This window comes from Podarcis erhardii, assembly GCF_964252035.2.
Source record: "Podarcis erhardii genome assembly, chromosome: Z".
NCBI classification, from domain to species: domain Eukaryota; kingdom Metazoa; phylum Chordata; class Lepidosauria; order Squamata; family Lacertidae; genus Podarcis; species Podarcis erhardii.
In genome coordinates, this window is record NC_138504.1 from 9,056,081 (window position 1) to 9,077,448 (window position 21,368).

Here is a 21,368-nt window from a genome sequence, read left to right on the forward strand (position 1 = left end):
AAGAACATCCTGCAAGAGATTATTCTTGTACTTTATATCAGCGTTGGGCAGGCAGATATGAGCCTGAAATGTGGGGTGGCATTCTTTATTATGGCTCTTGGGCAATGAAAACCAGAATGAGTGCATAGCTTTTATTGTTTGCTATTCCATTCAAAAGGTGCATATTGTGGTTGTAGCTGCAGAAACAGCAGGGCCAGTGATTTAAAGCTCTGAAGCTGGCTGCAGGTTTGAGGGGACCCTCACCCCCTTCCCTGGTCCTGGCAACAGTGCTCTTGGGGAATGGCTATAACTCAGTGGTTTGCATGGAGAAGGTTTTGCATTCACTCCCCAGCAGCATCTTCAGAGAAGGCTGAGAGTAAAAACATGGAGAGCTACTGCTGTAAAGTGCAGACTAGGACTGGGTGATACCTGGTTTTCACAACCTAAACATCGTGATATATCAATATATGACAATGTCTTAAACAGTGATACAGCTATGTAGAGGCATTGGCTGGCTTCACAGTTTCTCCCATATGGTGATTTTATGTGTAGCGCACACCCACACCCCATGATTTGCGATATGTTGCCAGGTCAAAAATTATGAAACTGATATCACGATATGGACTTCAAACCCGTTTTGTATGACCTATAACCCAGCCCAACACCCATCATAATTCGTAATACATTGCTAGGCCAAAAATCACAAAACCATAATCACAATATGGACTTCAAACCAGTTTTGGATGACACATATATATCACCCAGCCCTAGTGTAGATAGTACTGAGCTTGGTGAATCAACGGGATGGCTCGGTTATAAGGCAGCTTCTGGTGTTGAGTAGTGCTGGCTGCTTGGGAGCCACCATTTAAATTGACCACAATGGCCTTGGATGATGCTATATTGGAGCCGTTGTAGGAAATGAAAGTAGCTATGAGACTGAGCCCCCTGGTGCTCCCATATGCATGCTACTTAAGTAGTTTGGCATCTCCAAAGCATTAAAGGGTAACCTCTATCTACCTATGTAATGAAAGCACCCCTAGCTACTCCCACTCTGTGAATGCATGCTGCAAAGGAGGCATTCCTCTCCCCCCCCCCCCGATTCCTTCCTCCCCTTCCCTCTATGCTTACCATCCTCCTTTACTCTCCTATACTTGTAACAGTGTTGATGACTTTTCTGTTCAGTCCCTCAGTGTGTTTGCAGGCTAATGGGTTGGGTGTGCCGGAAAGGTGGCCGATCTACTAATGATTTACTGTTGATTTACTGTTCAGTGCACCCCCCACCTCTGACAAAGTGGCATTTCCTCTGTCGTTTAACGGGGGGAGGGGGGGAGAGAGAAAGGGAGGGAGAGTTCTTTGCGCCAACGCTAGGACACTCAGCCTGAACTTCCTTTGACTTTTCGAGACTGCTAAAGATCAGTCAACAATTTGTTCAGGGAAAGCATATTTGAAAATGCACTGTTGGAACGAAGTCCGTCAAGCAGTAATGTAGCAAGGGGGCTGATTCACACGACCAGAGGAAATTCACCATTATATTCATATAGTATGAGAGATAGTTTTTCTTTCTTTCCATGTGGTGTGGCAAAATCACAAATTCACATAGCCCGAAAGTTGCTTTTGCAGTCTGACCACATGGGGTCCCAGTCACAAGACCGTTGTGCTCTATGAATATTGAATGCAAAGAGATGCCTTGTGGTATGGATGCCTGCCTTTTAACTTAAAAAAAGAAGAAAAAAGAATACAATAAAAAGAGGATAAGATTGTGCAAACTGGGCAGGGAATCTGGAAGCCAGGATCTGGATGTCTTTAAAAAAGATGGTTATCAAAAATTTTCTTTGTGTAGAATTCTCTTTAACAACAATTTCCTGACACCCCACAACCACAACCAAAAGTCCTTCTAGGACTTTTAAAATTGAAACACAGCACATGTTGGGAAAGAACCTACCGTATTTTTTGCACCATAACACTCACTTTTTTCCTCCTAGAAAGTAAGGGGAAATGTCTGTGCGTGTTATGGAGGGAATGCCTACGGGTGGCATGCCTACGGATTTTCCTCCTCTAAAAACTATGTGCGTGTTATGGTCGGGTGCATGTTATATGGTATTTTCAGTGTAATACTTAGGAAAATGAGATTAGCTAATGAAAAAGAGGTTGTCTTTGAACATGCACAGAGTGCCCTTTGCAGAGTGTTTGCAAACAGCCGGGGTTGGGAGGACAGTTTCCCTGTTGGTCTTACAGGAAAAACTATTGTCCTTGTCACTTGAGGAATTAAACACTGTGGTCTTTAGAAATTCTCTGTCTGCCTCTATGAATTCCCTTTAAGATCTTTAAATGACGGATGAGAAATGAAAGGTGCATTCTCTTTGAGGAGAGGAGAATTCTGCAGCACTTGCCACACCAAATAGATGAAAAACAGAGCCATTGTATTAGCAGCAGCTCCTATCTTGCTCTGCTATGGCACAAAGGAGTGGCTTGCTTGACTCCAGAATTAATAGAGCAGAGAGGAAATGGCTCTTAAAGAGATGTGTGCCGGTTTCCTTCCTGTTCAGAGAATTGGAAAGCCTAGAGCAGTGAGGTAATGTCATTTCACATAACTTAGAGGGCTCTTCTGATAAAGGACAATTGCAGTAAATGAAGTGAGCCTGGGAATTTTTTTATTTTTTTTTAGAAAGAAAAATTGTTTTAACTTCTAAAGGGTTTAGAGAGAAATAATTCCTGGTAGCAGGCTGCATGCAAGAGTAGATAGGTTTCTTAATTAAATGACTGTGCAAATAGCACAATAATCAGTGATGGTTATACCACGTCTTGGAGAATCCTTGGCACCTAAAAAGTTTGTGTTGGTGCCTAGATATTTTGTATGTTTTGTTGATTCGACATCATTCCATGGCTGTTAAATGGTTCAAAACAGTTAACGGAATTTGAACTAATGAGGTAGCTTTTGTTATAAGAATTATAAGGTTTTGAATATAGAAGAAATGTTCATAAATGCACAAGGCAAACACACATACATAATTATATAAACTGCATGTCTGAAATAGTACAGGAGAGCAATACTGAAGCCATCTTGACTCTTAATAACCCCAACTATTTCCTCTGCAGAAGGAAATATCTTTGAGAAATCTTTCCCAGTAATTCTTTTCACTTACAAATCCTTCACATCCTGTCTTGAGGGTATATTTTGTGTATGAATAGGGTATGCTGGACCTGGACTCTAGAACTAAAGTATTTACCATCTCGAAAGAATGGCCAGACCGCCCAGGTAATACAAACAGCAAAACATTATCTTCACAGACAGGAAAGAAGAACCATGCTTAGGGTTGTTGAGCTTCTTTTGGCAAAATTGTGGAGCCTTTTTTAATTGAAAATCAGCAAAAAACGACACTGCTAACATGGGTTGCCATGTGTCATATTTCTGTTGGAGACTGCCTCCTTCTGTGATGCATGTAGGATGCTTTTCGGGTGGTCTTTGGTTAAGGGGTGAGGAATTTTAAAAGTCTTTAAAGGGGCTTGCAGACCTTTGTTCTTGGTCTCTCACCTCCTTGCAAGGAGTGGGGGGGGGGACCTCTGTTTCAACAGAAAATAACCATCTTCCTTGCCTCCATCCATTTTTCTCTGCCCTATCACAGACTTAAGGGATACTGAATCCATTAATGCAGAGTTGGGCTGTAAAAGCCAACCCCAGATTTTTCTAAAACACTCTCAATAATCTATCCCATTCAGGCGATACTCATAAGATTCCATATAACTAAGGTATTTGGACTCCATTTGAATTCTGAGGTATTCTCTCAGCTGTCAGCCCAGCCCCAGTTCTGCATCAGAACAACTTAAGCACTTGAGGAACACCAAGGCTAGCGATTACACTGATAAAACATATCTTAAGGCCACATTCAGTCAAAACAAATCCTGTAAGACATCCCATGAAATCACAGGATTGCAGAGCTGGAAGCATCCAAGGGTCATCTAGCCCAGCCTCTTGCAATTCGGGAGAAACTGGTACTTTCTGGGTACATAACAAGGTAAAGGGACCCCTGACCATTAGGTCCAGTCGTGGCCGACTCTGGGGTTGTGGAACTCCTCTCGCTTTATTGGCTGAGGGAGCCGGCGTACAGCTTCCAGGTCATGTGGCCAGCATGACTAAGCCGCTTCTGGCGAACCAGAGCAGTGCATGGAAACCCCATTTACCTCCCGCTGGAGTGGTACCTATTTATCTACTTGCACTTTGACGTGCTTTCAAACTGCTAGGTTGGCAGGGACCGAGCAACGGGAGCTCACCCCGTCACAGGGATTTGAACTGCTGAACTTCTGATCGGCAAGTCCTAGGCTCTGTGGTTTAACCCACAGCGCCACCCATGTCCCTTCTGGGTACTCCTGATAAATCCGCCGTCAACTGAAACAAATAATGTTCTCCCTCTATTTCCGGCATTTGCACTGTGATTGTTTTGGTTATGCAGCAAGGACAGCGGCGCCCAGGGAGAAGAGCTAGGTGTTGGTGGGCTTGCAGGACATATTTTTGCGGGCCGTGGGGGGTGGCGGCAAAAAAGAGCCCAAGAAAGACTGAACATTTTCAGGGGCCATGAAATGTTGACTGGCTGCTGGCTGGGGTGGGAGATGTAAACGGGGTGCTGGAACTGTGAACATGCATATGCTGCAGCCTGACCTCTAAATAAGGAATTGCAATGTTTGTAGTCCTTAAACCTGCAGTGGTAGTTTTGAAATCTTGTGAGCAACGCCTGATGAAATCTTTGCAACCAAAAGAAATAATTGATCAGGCTTTGGGATGCCAGGAACAGGCACTGAATCTCTGTGTGAGGGGTCCCTCTGAACAGCAGCACTCCTGGCTTGCAGCAAGAAAATGCATATCCATGTAGCTCTTTGCTTATATTTGTTTTCTGAATCACCCATCGGGCAAATCTCTAATAAAATACCTCTCTACAATTGAAAGGCAGGAGCAATTTTTCCTGAACAGCAGCGTGGTGGTATACTTTACATATTGAACAATAGTGCAATGCATTGCAGAAAATGTGTTCTTGATATAAAGATTACACCACCCGTGCCTCCCACGTTTATTATCTGATTCATCATAGCAAAATCACAGACCTACAAGGGCCGTTTTCAAGCATTCATTCATCTGCATGATTTGTAATGACAGTTGTAATCCAGTGAAAAGAGGAAGTTTAAATTTTGAGTAGTTGTTCATCTCTCTGCAGTTAACGAGGCATCTAATTTCAGGGCAGATTCAATCCAGCCTGTCCTTTGTCCTGGGTTGCAGACGTCGTATTTTTCAGTTTTGCTTCCACACCTCTCGCTGCTGATTTCTATCTGTCTGTGTTAAGACCAATCTCATTTCAGAATTATTATTTTAATTTCCTTGAAAGAGACCAGAGGCCTAACATTGCTCCTGGACGGATCAGGGATGATGGGAAATTACTTGGTTCCTAATTCTAAACTTGCTAGTGTGCATTAACACTATTAATCATTACAGTGGTACCTTGGTTCTCAAACTTAATCCATTCCGGAAGTCCGTTCCAAAACCACTGTGTTCCAAAACCAAGGTGCACTTTCCCATAGAAAGTAATGCAAAATGGATTAATCCGTTCCAGACTTTTAAAAACAACCCCTAAAGCAGCAATTTAACATGAATTTTACTATCTAACGAGGCCATTGATCCATAAAATGAAAGCAATAAACAATGTACTGCAGTCATGCAACATATTCAATCAATCAAAATAGCAAAAACAGACAGACCTCAGCATAACACTCAAAACGGAAGTGTAACACTCAAAACAGAGCACGTTCAGCTTCTGAAAAATGTTTGCAAACCGAAACACTTACCGTATTTTTCGCCCCATAGGACGCACCAGCCCATAGGACGCACCAAGGTTTTTGGGGGGGAAATAAAGAAAAAAAATTATTTCCCCCCCCCCCAGGCGCTTGTGGGGCCGGCAGCGGGGAGAAGCGCTCTTCTCCCCGCTGCCCGCCTGCAGATCAGGTCCGGGGACAGCGGGAAGACGCGCTGCGCCTCCCCGCTGTCCCCGGAGCTTGCGGGGCTGGCGGTGGGGAGAAGCACGCATCTCCCTGCTGTCAGCCTCCAAACCACATCGGGAGACAGCGGGATGGCGGTGTTCCGCCTCCCCGCTGTCCCCTGACCTTGTGGGGCTGGCGCTGCGGCTCTCCTGAAGCCTGGAGAGCGAGAGGGGTCGGTGTGCACCGACCCCTCTCGCTCTCCCGGCTTCAGCGAAAGCCTGCATTCACCCCATAGGACGCACACACATTTCCCCTTCATTTTTGGAGGGGGAAAAGTGCGTCCTATAGGGCGAAAAATACGGTACTTCTGGGTTTGCAGTGTTTGGGTTCCAACTTGTTTGAGTACCAAGGCATTTGAGAAATCAAGATACCACTGTAGTGGCAATTGCATCTCAATACAGCACCTTTTAAAGAAAGAATATTAATAACCTCCCCTCCCATAAACAATTTAGGAAAGGAAGGAAGGAACCCCGGGTGCCTTTTTAAGAGTTGGAGGGGTTTTCTTTGGGGGGTGGGGTTTGCAAATCTGGTTTTCAAGCAAATATTATGAATAAGATGCATCAGAATAGGGCAGTTACTAAGCTGGCATGAGGTGATGGGTAGTAGTATGCTGTATTTGCATTCAGGGAGACCTGCATTGACATCCATACTCTGATATGAACCTCACAAATCATTTATCTGTTGACAACCCTACTTTAGATGGTTGATGTGAGTCCAAGCAGAAAAGTTCCTCTAAGTATTCTCTCCTGAGCTTTCATTATGAAATTTTGGGATACAAATGCTGTGGCAATTGACGCATGTAGCTGCACTACATTTTTGGTCCATTCTCCCCAGGCCTCCTGTCTCAGAAGCAAGAGAGGCAGCAGAAATGGTGAAGAACCATTGCTCAACATGAAGTCCACTTGCTTGGGCTCTTGATCGGGTGCCATGTACTGTACTTATAATGCATTTTCTGTAAACCAGAGATGGAGAAATTGTAGCACTCTTTTTTACAGGGAATAGCCCTTGAGTAGGAATGTTTGAGGAAGCCTTTGTGCGAATTACCTGATCTGTACTGCCTGAACTCAAGCGATGGCCAGGCCTAAGCTACCAACTGGCCTTCTCACTTTCTAAATGTTCAGATATAGTTCTTGACTCTAAAACTGTGTCAAAATAAGTTCTGAAAATGTGTGTTTTGAGAAAGGATACATAAAGAACTATGTAGCTTGAAGGAGCTTCCTATATTCCTATGTTCTTCCCAGTGCTTTTTTCCCTAGAAAAACAGATGCTGGTACTCACCACAAAGTTGTTACAATAAGTGTCACACTTTTTAACAATGACAAAAAGAGTTGCCAGTACCATGCAACCTTGCGTACCCCTGGGGAAAAAAAAGCACTGGTTCCTCCTAACATTCATAAAATAGGATTTTTAATGTGGGGAACAAATGGCAGCTTAATGGCTCGGTCAGTAGAGCATGTGGCTCTTAATCTCAGGGTCATGGAATTGAACCCCACATGGGGCAAAAAGATTCCAGCATTGCAGGGGGTTGGATTAGATGACCCTCAGGGTCCCTTCCAACTCTGTGATTCTTTTATTCTAATGCAGAAATTGGTGCACAGTGACACAAACTGGAAGAAGATTCACCCATCCTGCTTTTGAAGAGATTTGGGGTGCATTTTATTTTAAAAATCAGTGTGCCTGTCTAGCTATAGGGCATGTGTTGTTTGACCCTATTCCAATGCTCTAACCCAGAGATCGACAACCTAAGGCCCATGGGCCGATTCTGGCCCATGAGCTTCCTGAAACTGGCCCATGGCCGTTCCGTGGATCTGCGTGGGGATTCCATGCTTTTCCCCCCGCAGCGCCATTTTTTTTCTCACTGTGGGGACTGACTTCCGTTCTAGAAGTGCGCCGGAAGTAGTGTGTGTGCATGCACACTAGCGCTCCTCCATCTCGGAAGTGCGCTGGAAATAGCATGCACACACGCCCGGAAGAGCTCCCGTACGTGTGCGTACACACTATTTCCGGCACATTTCCGGGACGTAGACGTACCCATGGGCATGCGCACACGCTATTTCCGGAGCTCTTCCGACCTGGAAGAGCACTGGAAATGCTTCAGCACATGCACTGGCACGCACGCTCCAGCCTACCAAGAGGTCTGCGGGGGGAGTGGACTGCCCAGCCTCAAAAAACATTGCCAACCCCTGCTCTAATCACTATTGTTTTTAACACTTGATTGGAAGCCTCCCAGAGTGGCTGGGGAGACTCAGCCAGATGGGTGGGGTATAAATAATAAATTATTATTATTATTATTATTATTATTATTATTATTATTATATTACACCGCACAAAATCAATTACACGGGAGACAATGGAGTAGCCTGTGGGATCCTGATTTACTCTTCCTCCTCCCAATACTTTCTGTGTGTTTTGTTTCCATTCTGAACAGTGATCTTAAAACGAATAGCCTTCCCTTTAATTAATAACCACCATTCCCCATGAATTGTCACCTCTGTGGGAACATGAAAAACTAGCACACTTTAAAAATATCATCTTCTCCCACCTTTGTTCAGGAACGATGGCCTGGATTAGATATATTTTAGTGCAAAATGAGTAAGGAAGCCTGGGAGGAAGTGGCTTGACACTTTTACACTGAACTGCGTTCTCGGAGCACAATGGTTTTGAAAAATAAGGAAATGCTCTCTGAAAGGAAAACAATATGAGATGCTGAAAGGGGAACTTCCTTGAGCCAATCCTTCACCTGTGATGTCATTGTGGTTCTTCCGCACATGTTCTGGCTTCCAACTTAAGCCAAGCCTGTTGAAGAAAATAATCACATGAGCTTATTAGGGGAAAGTCGGGAGATGGTAAGACACAAACTTCTAAAACTGGTTGCTCTTGTTTGGTCAACAATTTTAGGCCCCAGAGTCCTGTCCTTCAATGCAGACCACTTACTGAGATAATGAGGAGTTGGTTTGTGCATGATGACCTGCAATCTTTGTACTCTGTAAATTGGGGGTGCAGGTTCCAATTTGGGAATGAGATAGGCCTCTCCTACCAAAAAGAGGACTTTGCTCCATGACCATGGCTACTCAATGCAATCCACAGTGTGTTGCAACTAGAGCATATAGGTTCAGTGCCTCGTTTTCTTGAGCTAAATGTCATGAGGACAACATTTAAGTGTTCTTTGCACTTACCAAGTTGGGGGCATTTCGCTGTTAAGCTTTGTTCCCCCGTTATAAATATTAATATGTTATACCCATGGCCCTTAGTGTTACCATAGATGTAACACTGTAAACAGAAAAAGGTGAGTAACAAACTCTGCTTTCAGTTTACTGCTCTTTCACATGCTCCTATGTTAATACAAGCAGTTCAGCAGTTGGATCTGTTTTTTACTTTGGAGTGAATGTAATGGGTACTTCACTGAGCATAAACATATAATGAATAATACTAGATAGGCAAAAATAAATGGCAGCCATTGCCACTCTGTTTGATATTTGTGTGTGTGCGCTCGCGCTTTTTCCTGTGTGTGTTCAGCCTTCATGTAGCATGGTGAGATAACTGGTATCTTGGGAAATCATCCATTAAAACGGCTCATTTTGATTTCTCCCACTTTAAAAACACACACACCTTAAGGCTGATCCTCACAAACACCTCTGATATTAGGTTAAACCCTTTGTGAACAAACCTCTGTGTCCCTTGATGAACCCTTAGACTTGTTGACAGATGTGATGAGTTAATGTACGTAAGTAAAATTGCATTAAAAGAGTGATACTTTCATTGTTTTGTGTGAAACAGAATTGGCCTCCCAAGCTTCCAAGGGGGACAAAGGAATTCCTGGGGAGGGGGGGTTAGAGATGAAATGTCATAACTAAGAGTCGACAGCAGTTCTTTCATCCTAAACTAAGTATGTGCAGCTTAAATGGTCTGACCTTTTAGCACGCTGTTTATTCAGCTCTAGGCATAATCTCTGCATCAGAAATGGAAGGGTAGCTTCCTAGTCAGGCCGACAAAAGATTCAGAATACATGTCTGAAGTATCTTCTTGTGAGGGCAACAAAGACAACAACAATGAAAGGCCTTTTGGAACATATCAGTGAATTTCTTGATTTGTGTTTGGAACTCCTTGGCAAGTTCTCCATCCTACTTTTGTGTAATTTGGCTTGTTGTGGAATATTCAGACAGCTGCTTTGCAATGGCTTTGGAAAGTCATAGAGGAGCTAAGAGGGGCTTGTTCACACATCACAGTAAGACATGGTTAATAGTTTATACTCTAAGAGAGAATATTGTTCTCGCTTTGCTCACCCCCACCCCACCACATGTGAATGAAAGCAACAAATTGCTTAGGATTGGCTTTGTGTTATGTCCAAAAAGGAGCCATGGTTTGTTTCACTCCAAACCACGATCTGAAGCCTTGCCAGGCCTAGCCAAGGATTGCTTGACTCAGGAGAGGTGCAAAGTGGGAGTGATCTGCTCATTCACAATAAATCTCATTAACCATATGCTGTGTGAACACTTCCACCTTAGTTAATGCACCTCCATTCTAAACATTTCCTTCCCGAAGCTGCTACTCTTTGAACAAGATGAAGTTACATTTGCTTGTAAAATGTATTTTTCAGTTCACACTGTTCGGTTTTTATGTACAGTGGTGCCTCGCAAGACGAAAATAATTCGTTCCGCGAGTCTCTTTGTCTTGTGGTTTTTTTGTCTTGCGAAGCATCCCTATTAGCGGATTAGCGGATTAGCAGCTTAGCGGCTAAGCGGCTATTAGCGGCTTAGCAGCTTAGAAAAAGGGGGGGAAGGGAAAAAACTCGCAAGACTCACAAGACGTGCTGTTGCCCTGGGCACACACACGCTGGCACCCCCCCCCCCAAATGCCAGAAAGACATGTGCCATCACTGGGCCACTGTCGCATGCTGACAGCTTCTAGGAGCCACAGGTGGGAGCTGAGTGCAGGGTGCAGACCAAAGGTGGACACATTAACCAGAACAATAATCCCTCCCATAACACCCCATACACCCCATCTCCTTAAATAGGACACTACTATTAGTGTGGGTCCCAAACTGGGTCAGCTACAAATACAGAGACCACATGCTTTGTGCTTCCAGCCTACCAGTGCCTGGCAAAGCACAGCTGTGAACATTTCCTCAGACATTTGCCACCTGTGTTTAGCTTTCATTCCCTCCAGGCTGCTGACCACATGCAGGCGGCCACTTGCTCCTTCTGTTAGACAAACAACATTGTTCTCTCCTTGCCTGCCTATTGGGCTTGAGGTGAAAGCAGCAGTGGGGAAGGGGCTGTTTGGGCTGTTTTCTTGCTTTGACCAGGCTCCACTGGTCCCAGTCCCCTCTTCCAGGTCCCTCATTTCTGTTTCATCCTGACAATTTGGTGTAGGGCACTCTTTGTATAGGGCTGGACACTTTTGTGTAGGGCTGACACTTTCCCCTGGTGGTGATCCTGAGCATCATTCTCCTTTTCTGAGGCACACCCCCCCCCCGCACCCCCTGCCCTCTCTGGCACCCTCCTGCATGCCCTCTGTGTTTGGCCAATCATAGGGCACAGAGTGACCCATGACACTTTTGCCCTTTGCAGCCCAGGGCCCCAAACTCTGTACAACTGGGGCACAACTGGGGTCTCTGCTTTCAGTTTTTTTGGGGATCCAGGATATTAAATTACTCACCCCCACCTCATTAGGGCAAGTTAGCCCTCAACCTAATGGAAGTTAGAAGTTAAAGTGGTGATGAGAAATAAAGTTCATGATGGATGGACCTATATCCAACTACCGGCTGTGGTGGATAGATGGAATCAGATTTTTCTTCATTTGAGTTCCTGTGGGACATCAGCAAGACTGGCCTGCGGCCTTCACGTTTTATGTATGGGGTTTCTGGAGATAATGACATGCTGAATGTTGGACAAGGCAGAGCCTTGTTTTGCTCTAGCGGGACATGTTTTGGTTAGGTTTATATGTTTTCACATTTTTTTTACAGTAGTCCTTGATAAGAATGGTTTATGGCGTATGGTTTAAGCTAAAGAGGATGATAAGAAAAGAATTTATTAATGAGGAATCCCATACTTAAGCTTCCAACACTGCGAGTTTGCTCTCTTGGCGTGCAGACTTAGAGCATGGACGGTAACTTTGGGCAAGAGAAGCTGAGCTCGCTTTTGGCTTCTTACACCCTCAGAGAATTGGGAAAGATGAAGCGCAAATGGCCAGGCAAAAGGATGGTAAGTTCCAGGGTTTACTGAAGAAATCTATTTATTTCTGTACTGGTTGTTTTAGAGTGCAAAACTCCTTCGGGAGATACAAAGATAGTAAGCAACAGCATAGAGATAAAAAATAATTAGAAGCTTAAAACTGTCCAGTTTTAACTTGTGTAAACTTCTTACATGAACTGTGGGCAGCTGGGAAAGCACAATGTTAAAGATTCCTTGTTCTTTCCATGTGGAGGACTTGGGCATACAATGCACAGGTAGATGTGTTCCTCCCAGGGCTCTGTATAGAAACAGCCTTGGTGCTCCCTAGGGAGTCAAAAAAGATCAGACCCCTTAGAAATCCCATTTGGGGTGTTTGTGTATGTAAACCTCTCCATTTTTTATTTATTGGTGGAGGATATCCATATTGTGGCATCACAAGAAATTAATGTAGTCTAAGAAATTACTGTAAAGAGTGCCAGAGGACTTTGAAATTCATAGACTATAAAAGAAAGTGACATAAAATGTTACTACAAGCATTTAGAAAAGAGGTAAAGTGAGGCAGTGGTGATGGGAAAGCATTGAGTTTGGAGATTGATCTTGATTTACAGCCACAAATGAAAGAATTGTGCTTTGCAGCTAGAGAAAATAGGAGAAGCAAAAAAAAAAAAAAAAGAAGAAGAAGAAGAAGGCGCGGGGGGGGGGGCGGGGAGAGCCGTTCTTCTTTCTTCAACTGTCAAGTTAATAACACTTGTCAGTAAATGAAATGTGAAAGTTACAACTAAACAATATGCCCAGTGTGGCTGTCGTTAAGTCTTCGGATGACTAATTAAGAGGCATATTCTGCAAAGAAGATGTTATGGGGAGGAAACAGTGTTGTCTGGTTCTTTACAACTATGTTTGTTGCGATGCTACCTTGTGCTTATTGGTGGTTTCTGGTGGGTCTGTTTTAGAGTGTGGCTTTTTAGTGAAATTGGGAGTTTGCAGACCTTTTATCCAAAGAAAGATATTTCTCAACTGTGGATTTTAAAATTTGTCTCATGGGCAAACTCATTTTACAGACTTTTTTTTTTTTTAGTTACACGAAACTCTAAAATAAAATAAAAACTGTTAGACGTCTTTTGCACAGTTTATGAGTTGTGCCTGTTTGGTTTGTCTGGATTGCTGACAGTTAGTAGATGAGCAAATGTGTTTGGTGATCTTAGCAAAGACTGTTTGTTGCATTGGGGGCTTTGGGGTGGGAGGTTGAAAAAAGAAATGAGGAAGAGGGAAAGGTAGCTAAAGACAGATATAATAGAGGTTATTGATGTACAAGATGAAGATTTGAATTGATATGCAAGATGAAGATTTGGAAACGTAGTTTGAGTTGTAGTTTGAGATTAAAGGTGGGTCTTGAAGACAACTTCTGCGGAAGTCCTTTATATTCTTTAACAGAAGTCTGTGAAAAGATCCCACATCTATTCGTTTTGCATTTCTTCTGCGTGAACCGACACAACAAATATGTTTACATCTGCTGGAATCTTTGCAATATATTTTAAAATGATGCAGGGAGTTAAAACTCACCCTGAGAGTTTCAGAGCATGCTAAAATGCTTTGAAATGTGTTTTGAAAATGAAAGGTTCTCATTTTCTAGCCTGCCACTATTGGAGTTTTCTATGCACTCTGCGACAACTTGCTTCTTTTCTGCCTGTGTGTCATACAGCTTAGAGGCTGTTCTAGCTGGGGTTGCCTGCTGAAGAAATGTGCCTTCTTGTAGCTGTTATGCAAGACAGGATGTGAATTAGTCTGGAGGAAGTGACATGGCCTATGGTCATAATTTAAGAAGGCATCTATCATTAACAGTTTTGAAGGATGCAGTGTTCTGCCTAGTTACAAGCTAGTGTGGGGAGGGTGGTGATCATCCTGTCAGATACGGAGGAGAATGTTTTCAGTGCTGTTAACCTGCCTGATAGTGGGCTCTTCAAATGTAAGCTTCAACTTGCTGTCACATCAGCCCAGATCAAAGTGATGTTGACAGGCAGGTTGTGATCCTGGAAGGCAGATCTGATTAGGCATTGCTTGTTAAGAGGGAGGAGAGAAGACCTCTTTTGTTGTTTAGTGTAGTACAAATACATAAGGCAATAAAAATGTCGGCAATACTGCAGTCGCTGATAAGGGATGAATAAGAGAAGACGGCTAAGTTTTCAAATGTATATTGTATATTCTTTGGATTGCTGCAAGGTTAGGCTAAGCTTGGACAAAATGTCAACTGCAGACATGTGAGAAATGGGGATAAAAGCCAAGAAGAGAGTGGAACCGAGACTTCCACCTTTCTCCAAATGCTTTGACAGCCCCTTTGCAAAACAAACCAAGCTTCTGGCCCTGGACAGAATCCTAAATTACCCCTGCTATTTTTAAAGGGTAGGAACCCCTCGCTCTTACTCACATCCACCTTGGAGTAATTGTACCCAGTCATAACATGACTGATGACTCAGGAATTTCTCTACCTGTGTTAATCCTAGAGTGTCTTCAGAGCTGACTAGATCTCTTATTTGCACTGGGATCTGAAACACACCAGTTGAGGTGCAACTGCTTCTTGTCTTAATGTTGTTCTGCTTTTTGCAGCCTTCCAGCGTTAAAAAGAAAAGTCAGTTAGCTCCACTCTTGACATGACTCTTTCAGAGCAAGAGAAATATTAAGTGCAGGTTTATGCTTGGTTTGCACTGAAGTGGTAGAAATTAAGGGATGCTCCTACTCTTTAAAACAGCAGTATTTCACTTCAGCAACAACTTCAGTAATAAAGTGCTTCCTTTCACAATTATTCAAACTGCTAGCTCCTAGGTTCAATCACTGGTGTCTCAATGTCAGGCTGGGAGAGATCCCTGCCCAATATTTTGTGGAGCCACTGCTGGTCTGTGTAGACCAGGATTTTCTAAACTTGGGGTCTCCAGCTGTTTTTGAACTACAATTCCCATCATCTCTGACCACTGGTCCAACTAGCTAGGGATGATGGTTATAGTCCAAAGACAGATGAAGAACCAACTTTGGGAAACCCTGGTGTAGACAATTATGAGCGAGATATAGACCAGTAGTCTGAATCAGTATAAGGCAGCTTCCTGTGCCCCTACGTTCCTCAGCCAAATTCTCAGGGCAGTTTACAAGCTTTTAAATCAATAAAATCAATTCTGTAAAAATGGTATCAACTAGCTATATAAAGATCAGCACAAGATAAACCTACAAGCCAGCACAAAATGACAGAACACTTCACAAACTATTTACCAGTTTATTTTGCTGTGTCCTACTTAAAGTAGGAGGCTTTTTGCTTTTAAAATAAACTATTTTTTTTTCTTTTGCAAAAACACCCTCTACCTTGGCATACATGCTTGCAGAAGAGCTGTAGCACCAAATTCTGAAAACTAGGGTAGCCTAATGGACAGAGTGATGGTTTTGTTTTTGGGAGACTTGTACCTATCACCCCCAGTTACTCTGAGCTATGGTGTATCCAGAAAACATATTTTGAAGGGGCCCAATAAATTCTGCTATGGTCTGTTGCAATTTGTGTGCATAGTGTAGGCTTTTCCAAACTTAGATCTCCAGCTGTTTTGTACTACATTTCCCATCATCCCTGACCACTGGTCCTGCTAGGTAGGGGATGATGGGAGTTGTAGTCCAAAAACAGATGGAGGCCCAAGTTTGGAAAACGCTGGCATAGTGTATGCTGTTACAACACACTTATGCATTTCATTGGCCCAGTTTGTGCGTAATGCTAAGCCAAAGCATGGATACCTTGAACAAAACTCCCCCCCCCTCCCAATCCTGCTGTCGTTGTTCTACCCAAAGCTAAGCAATGGTTTGGTTTGGTTTGGTTTGGTTTGGTTTGGTTTGGTTTGGTTTGGTGTAACGTAATCTGTGAGCCCAGGCTTGTGATTTGTCTCAGTGGCGTAGCGTGGGGGGTGCAGGGGGGGCCGGCCGCACCGGGCGCAACATCTGGGGTTAGGGCAAATCCACGGGTTAGGGGGCGCAAATCCACGGGTTAGGGGGCGCAAATCCACGGGTTAGGGGGCGCAAATTACTTGCCTTGCCCCGGGTGCTGACAACCCACGCTACGCCACTGATTTGTCTATATAAAAATACCTAAACACCTGTTGGCTTGGTAGTTAAAAGGGTATGTATCTCTTTCCCAATTACTTCTTTTCTTCCAATGCAAGATTTGGATAAGCATTACAGTACATGGAAAACCTCCAGTTGTTAAAATGACTGACGGAGGAAGCTGGTTTCGGGCCTTCCTCCTGTAAATATATTCTGGAAGGGTACCAAACAGCATTGCTCCTGAAAACAAGCAATTGAGGGAGAGATATTTGTAGAATACTCCATCTTGTAGCATACGACTAAAAGGCAATACCTTTGTACTTATTAGAAACTTTTCTTGCTGCAGGCAACCCCCAAAAAAATACACTGAAACACCCCTCACATCTGTTTTATAAGGCCATAGATTGTTAACAGCCAACTGCCTGGTTGAAAAGGATTGTTTTTGCCTGGTACCTCTGCCAAGTTGGTGCCCACCAGATTTTTTAGACTCTGACTTCTGTCATGGGAGTTCTGTTGATGACACACAAAGGGCTCCAAATTAGCAAGGTTGATTTAATCCGTATCGATCCAGTTTGGGGCTAAATTTTTAAAAGTTCTTCCAGATTGATAAGGAGGCTTAAATATATATATCAATTTATTGTTAAAAGTTTTCAACATAAAATACAGTAACAGTCAATCTGTCTCCCATATAGTGGTGGCAGGCTTTGGGCTTTGTAGCCAGGCGTCTGCCATTGGACATGTGTGAGGGCTCTTCTGAGCTGCCCTAGCCATCTGCTTGAATCCCATGACACCCTAGACTTTAGCCAGGTCTTATTCTCTGCAAGGTACTGAATGACTGCTCTAGGGGTACAATTGCTGCCTGAGCAAGAGAGATGGCCACTTAGACCCACCGCTGTAGTACAGTGGTACCTTGGTTTACAAACTTAATTTGTTCCGAAGTCCGTTCTTATACCAAAGCATTCTTAAACCAAAACGTGCTTTCCCATAGCAGCAGGGGACTCAACAGGAAGCGGGACATGTTCTGCTTCCAAGGCAAAGTTCACAAACCAAAACACTTACTTCCAGGTTTTCAGCGTTCTTAATCCAAGTTGTTCATAAACTAAGCTGTTCTTAAACCAAGGTACCACTGTATCCTAAATTCTGATGTTCTGCAGAGAATGGCTCACACCTTTCAAGGATATGCTACATGCATAAGTGTAACAAAAGCAGGCACTGACTTTTACTTCATTTGGGCCCCCTTGATTACGCCCATGTTTCTTAAGGTGGAATCTTAAGGTGCAACTAGGTTGAAGGATGGTGGAGTAAGGTTAAATTTACATTGTGTAATGTAAGAGATCACTTTTTATTTTGTATGACAAATAAATTAAAAGATAACACCCCCCACCAACAGCCAGACTTTTTAGAAGGTAATCTTAATAAAGACTACAAAGCATTTTGAAGTGCTACGTAGATTATGTTGCTGAAAGAGCCTTCCTGCCTCCTTTCGGAATATCGTTGAGTACATTCTCTTCTTTTTATAAAAGTGATGGCCAGTCTTTAGATAATTTCCAAAGGCACTATCTCCCTCTTGATAAATAAGAACATAATTTTAATACCCTTAACTCAAAGCAGCAGCATTAATAAATGATTTAATCCTGTTGGCACCTAGGTCATGCTTATTAACATGGTGGGCCACAGATAATTGCATTTTGACGAGATTGACAAGCCATCTCAAGTGGCCCTGATTGAAACGTTGTACAGTGGTTACCTCTGGTTACGAACTTAATTCGTTCTGGAGGTCCGTTCTTAACCTGAAACTGCTCTTAACCTGAGGTACCACTTTAGCTAATGGGGCCTCCCGCTGCCACCACATGATTTCTGTTCTCATCCTGAGGTAAAGTTCTTAACCCGAGGTACTATTTCCGGGTTAGCAGAATCTGTAACCCAAAGTGTTTGTAACCCGAGGTACCCCACTGTATTCTGCTTTAATAATATTGAGATCCTATGGCGGTGGGGGGGGGGGAGTTACTTTTTCTCTTGCTGGTTTCTGGTTTCCCAAATTGCTCTGTTACAGAGGCCCTTCTTTTCATAAAATCTATGCTATGCTAACATTTTTTGTTTAATAGATTAAGATAATATTTACAAGCCTACCCCTCCCCCCCAAGTAACAACAGGTTGACTGGTATGGATTGCGGATGGCTAAAATAAATTAAGTCCTTAGCTGTCAGTTGCTGTTTTTGAGCAGGCGGGAAACATCTGTGGTTAGGTAGCTTGAAAGATTATAGTCTGTTTAAATAGCTGAGACTGTTTTGTTTTCCCTGGTTTAAAAAGTATGCTGATTATTTCAAATGTTCTGCCTGTAAGGAATGTAAAATAGTTGAGCTGCTTCAGTATGGACTTAATATCCCTTGCTGGCTATGCGTTGCCAGCTTTGGTCCATGATTTCATTCAAACCTGCTATTGTTTGAACACAAAATTAATTTCTATAGAATGAGTGGTTGGCTTGTTCACTGGGAACACAAAGCATACTGCCATAATAAAAGCAGAACCCAGATCTTTAAAATGTGACCATATATTAACATATCTATATGAATGATCTGACTTCTCTCTTAATTATGACAGCATGACAGAAAATGCTAAACATTTCTAAGAATATGTGTTATAAAAATATGACATGCAGAGTTTTATAGTATAAGAAAGATAGATAGGTCTCTGCCCCCAATCATCTAGCAGTCCTTAGAAGCTGAGAGGGTGAAAATGAAAGGGGCAGGATAATGGGAGAAGCAACAGGAAACCCGAACCTAACTGCATACTTAGATCATTTTTGCAGTGGAGATCAAGAAGGGTGGGAGCTAAACAAGGACTTAATTGAAGGTGGTTTGGGGGAGGGAATCGTTTAAATGGAACTTTGCCTTATGCCTGGATGTTTTGGGTAATCTTGAATTGATCTGTCCTGATATTTATTTATTTTTAGAATATTTCAGGTATATTTCCTTTGCAGCTTTAGAATTCCCTGTCAGGTAATTAAAAACGTTTTTGTCTTACGGTTGCAGGGACCCATTAAGAGAAAGCTAGACGATGACGGTTCTCCAACCTCTACCACCATGCCTGAGGCCAGCTTTCCAAGCGACAGTAAAAGACTCTGTCTTGACGACGTCACTCTTTCCATGGGACATGGGGCCAATCCTGTTTCGTGCGCAGATATGCAGCAGTCCCCATTCTCCACCAGCCACAGTGCATCCTCTATGGGAGTGGCAGGGCATGGAATGCTGCTTGAAAACAACCACATGAGTGGTAGCAGTATAGGTTCTCCATTTCAAGTGCCACCTAACAATGAAGTAGCACAGAAGGGGCCCTTAGGTGGCCATTTTGATGAGAAAGCAGGAAGCATGCATGCTGTGGACCAGGAGCTGCAAGATCTGCTGGAGGAGCTGACGAAAATGCCTGATCCTTCTCCCAACGAGTTGGACCTTGACAACATCTTGGAGAAAGATCCCCTCGGTGGCCCATGCCACCCGCAGCAATCCGTCAGCAGCACTCCAAGGGCCTCTCCTCAGACCCCGCAATTCGACAGCCATGTGCCCAACAAAGACTTATCGCAGGGGTCTCCTCAAATGAGGCCTTCATCAGCTGGCGCAAGCTACCTGGTTCCGAACCAAATCAAGAACATTGGTTCACCGGTTTCTTCAAACAACGCACCAAACAAGAGCCAAGCTCAGTCTATGCTCCAAGGAGCTATGCCCAGCATGCCTGGCACCAACTGGCATGCGCAGCAGCTAAAGCAACTGGCTGCGAGCAAGCAAGGCCCAACTACTAAGCCTCAAGCTTCCAGTTGGCCTGCTATGTCGTCACAAGGCCTCTCTCCTCCTTATCAACAAGGATCGTCCCCTCACCACCAGCCGTTCAGCCCTCAGAATGTCATGGTGTCTGGCATGAGCTCTAGCAGTGTGCCAGGGAGCAGCATTCAGAGTCCTCAGAACTCCCTGCTCTCCAGCATAACATCTGGTAACAACCCGCCCGGCGGTCCATCTCCTCCTTATGGTTCCGAAAAGCTTTCTAGCCCAGTTCTCAACCAGCAGCCGTTCAGCCCTCCAAATCCTATCCTGACCAACATATCCGGCAGCAGCATCAAAAGCCCACAGAGTACCAGGCCCTCCCCACCATACAGGCCAGAGAAGTTGTCGAGCCCTGCTCTGCACCAGCAGCCCTTTAGCCCTCAGGGCACCATGATGCCAAGCGCCGCCTCTACAAGCAGCTCAGCCAGCATGCAGGGCTCTCTCTACAAACCCATGTCGGCAACCCAGGCCAAAAGTATGGGCATGATAATGCAGCAGCCCTCAAACAACATGCAGTCGGGCTTGATGAACGAAAGCGACCTGGGCAGCCAAGACCAGTTCTCCTTCAGTAACACCAAGCCGCTGTCCCATTTCAGCTCTGAGCCCCCAGCTCCAGCTCCTCAGAAGATAAATTTCCCTACAGCCCATAGGAAGACGCTCCTGCACTATCTGCAGGCAACGGGGCCGGTTCCCCCGCCACCGCCAAAATCTTCTCAGCAGCCCCAGCAAGTTAACAGCAGCCAAGTCATGCAGCAGCAGCAGCAGCAGCAGCAGCAGCAGCAGCAACAAATGATGCACCCAGCTCCGGTTCAGCGGCCTCGACAGGTACAAACGTCTTCTTCTGCTTTTTGTTCTGCACTCATATACCATATGCCCTTAGCTACCGGTGGCAGACCTGTTAGTATGTTCTTTGCTTCTACCCCGTGATACGTGGATGCCTGCTGTCTAACTGTGCATTTCTGACTGCATCTACCCTGCAAGGATGCCCTGACTCAGGATGGGGTGGGTGACTGGGGGTGGTGTATGTCTCTCGCTCTCTCTCTCTCTGTGTGCATTTAAATTGATGGTGTCTTTTGGGGAGCAGGGGCTATGCTGCTGTCCATTTCTCTATTATTATTTTTTGAAGTTAATTTCTTAACATGTATGAAATCTGATTTTATTTAAACTACCCAGGTTAGTGCATCCGGCTGTTAACCAGAAAGTTGGTGGTTCAAGCCCACCCAGGGATGGCAGGGGGGCGGCATTGTGGGGGGTTAGATCGGGGTGTCTTCCCACCCTACAATTCTGTGATTCTATTCAAGGTGGTGCACCGGGC

The 21,368-nt window shown here is 44.1% G+C and overlaps 1 protein-coding gene across 14 annotated transcripts in view; it reads left to right on the forward strand.

Moving 5' to 3' along the window:
- Positions 1–21,368, forward strand: part of MAMLD1 (mastermind like domain containing 1) — a 120,116-nt gene that overhangs the window by 48,728 nt on the left and 50,020 nt on the right. For all 14 annotated transcript variants that reach the window (XM_081847925.1, XM_081847932.1, XM_081847937.1 and 11 more), the window contains one exon: positions 19,271–20,878. In XM_081847925.1, the coding sequence (XP_081704051.1) occupies positions 19,271–20,878 (1,608 nt within the window). The remainder of the gene's footprint in view (positions 1–19,270; positions 20,879–21,368) is intronic.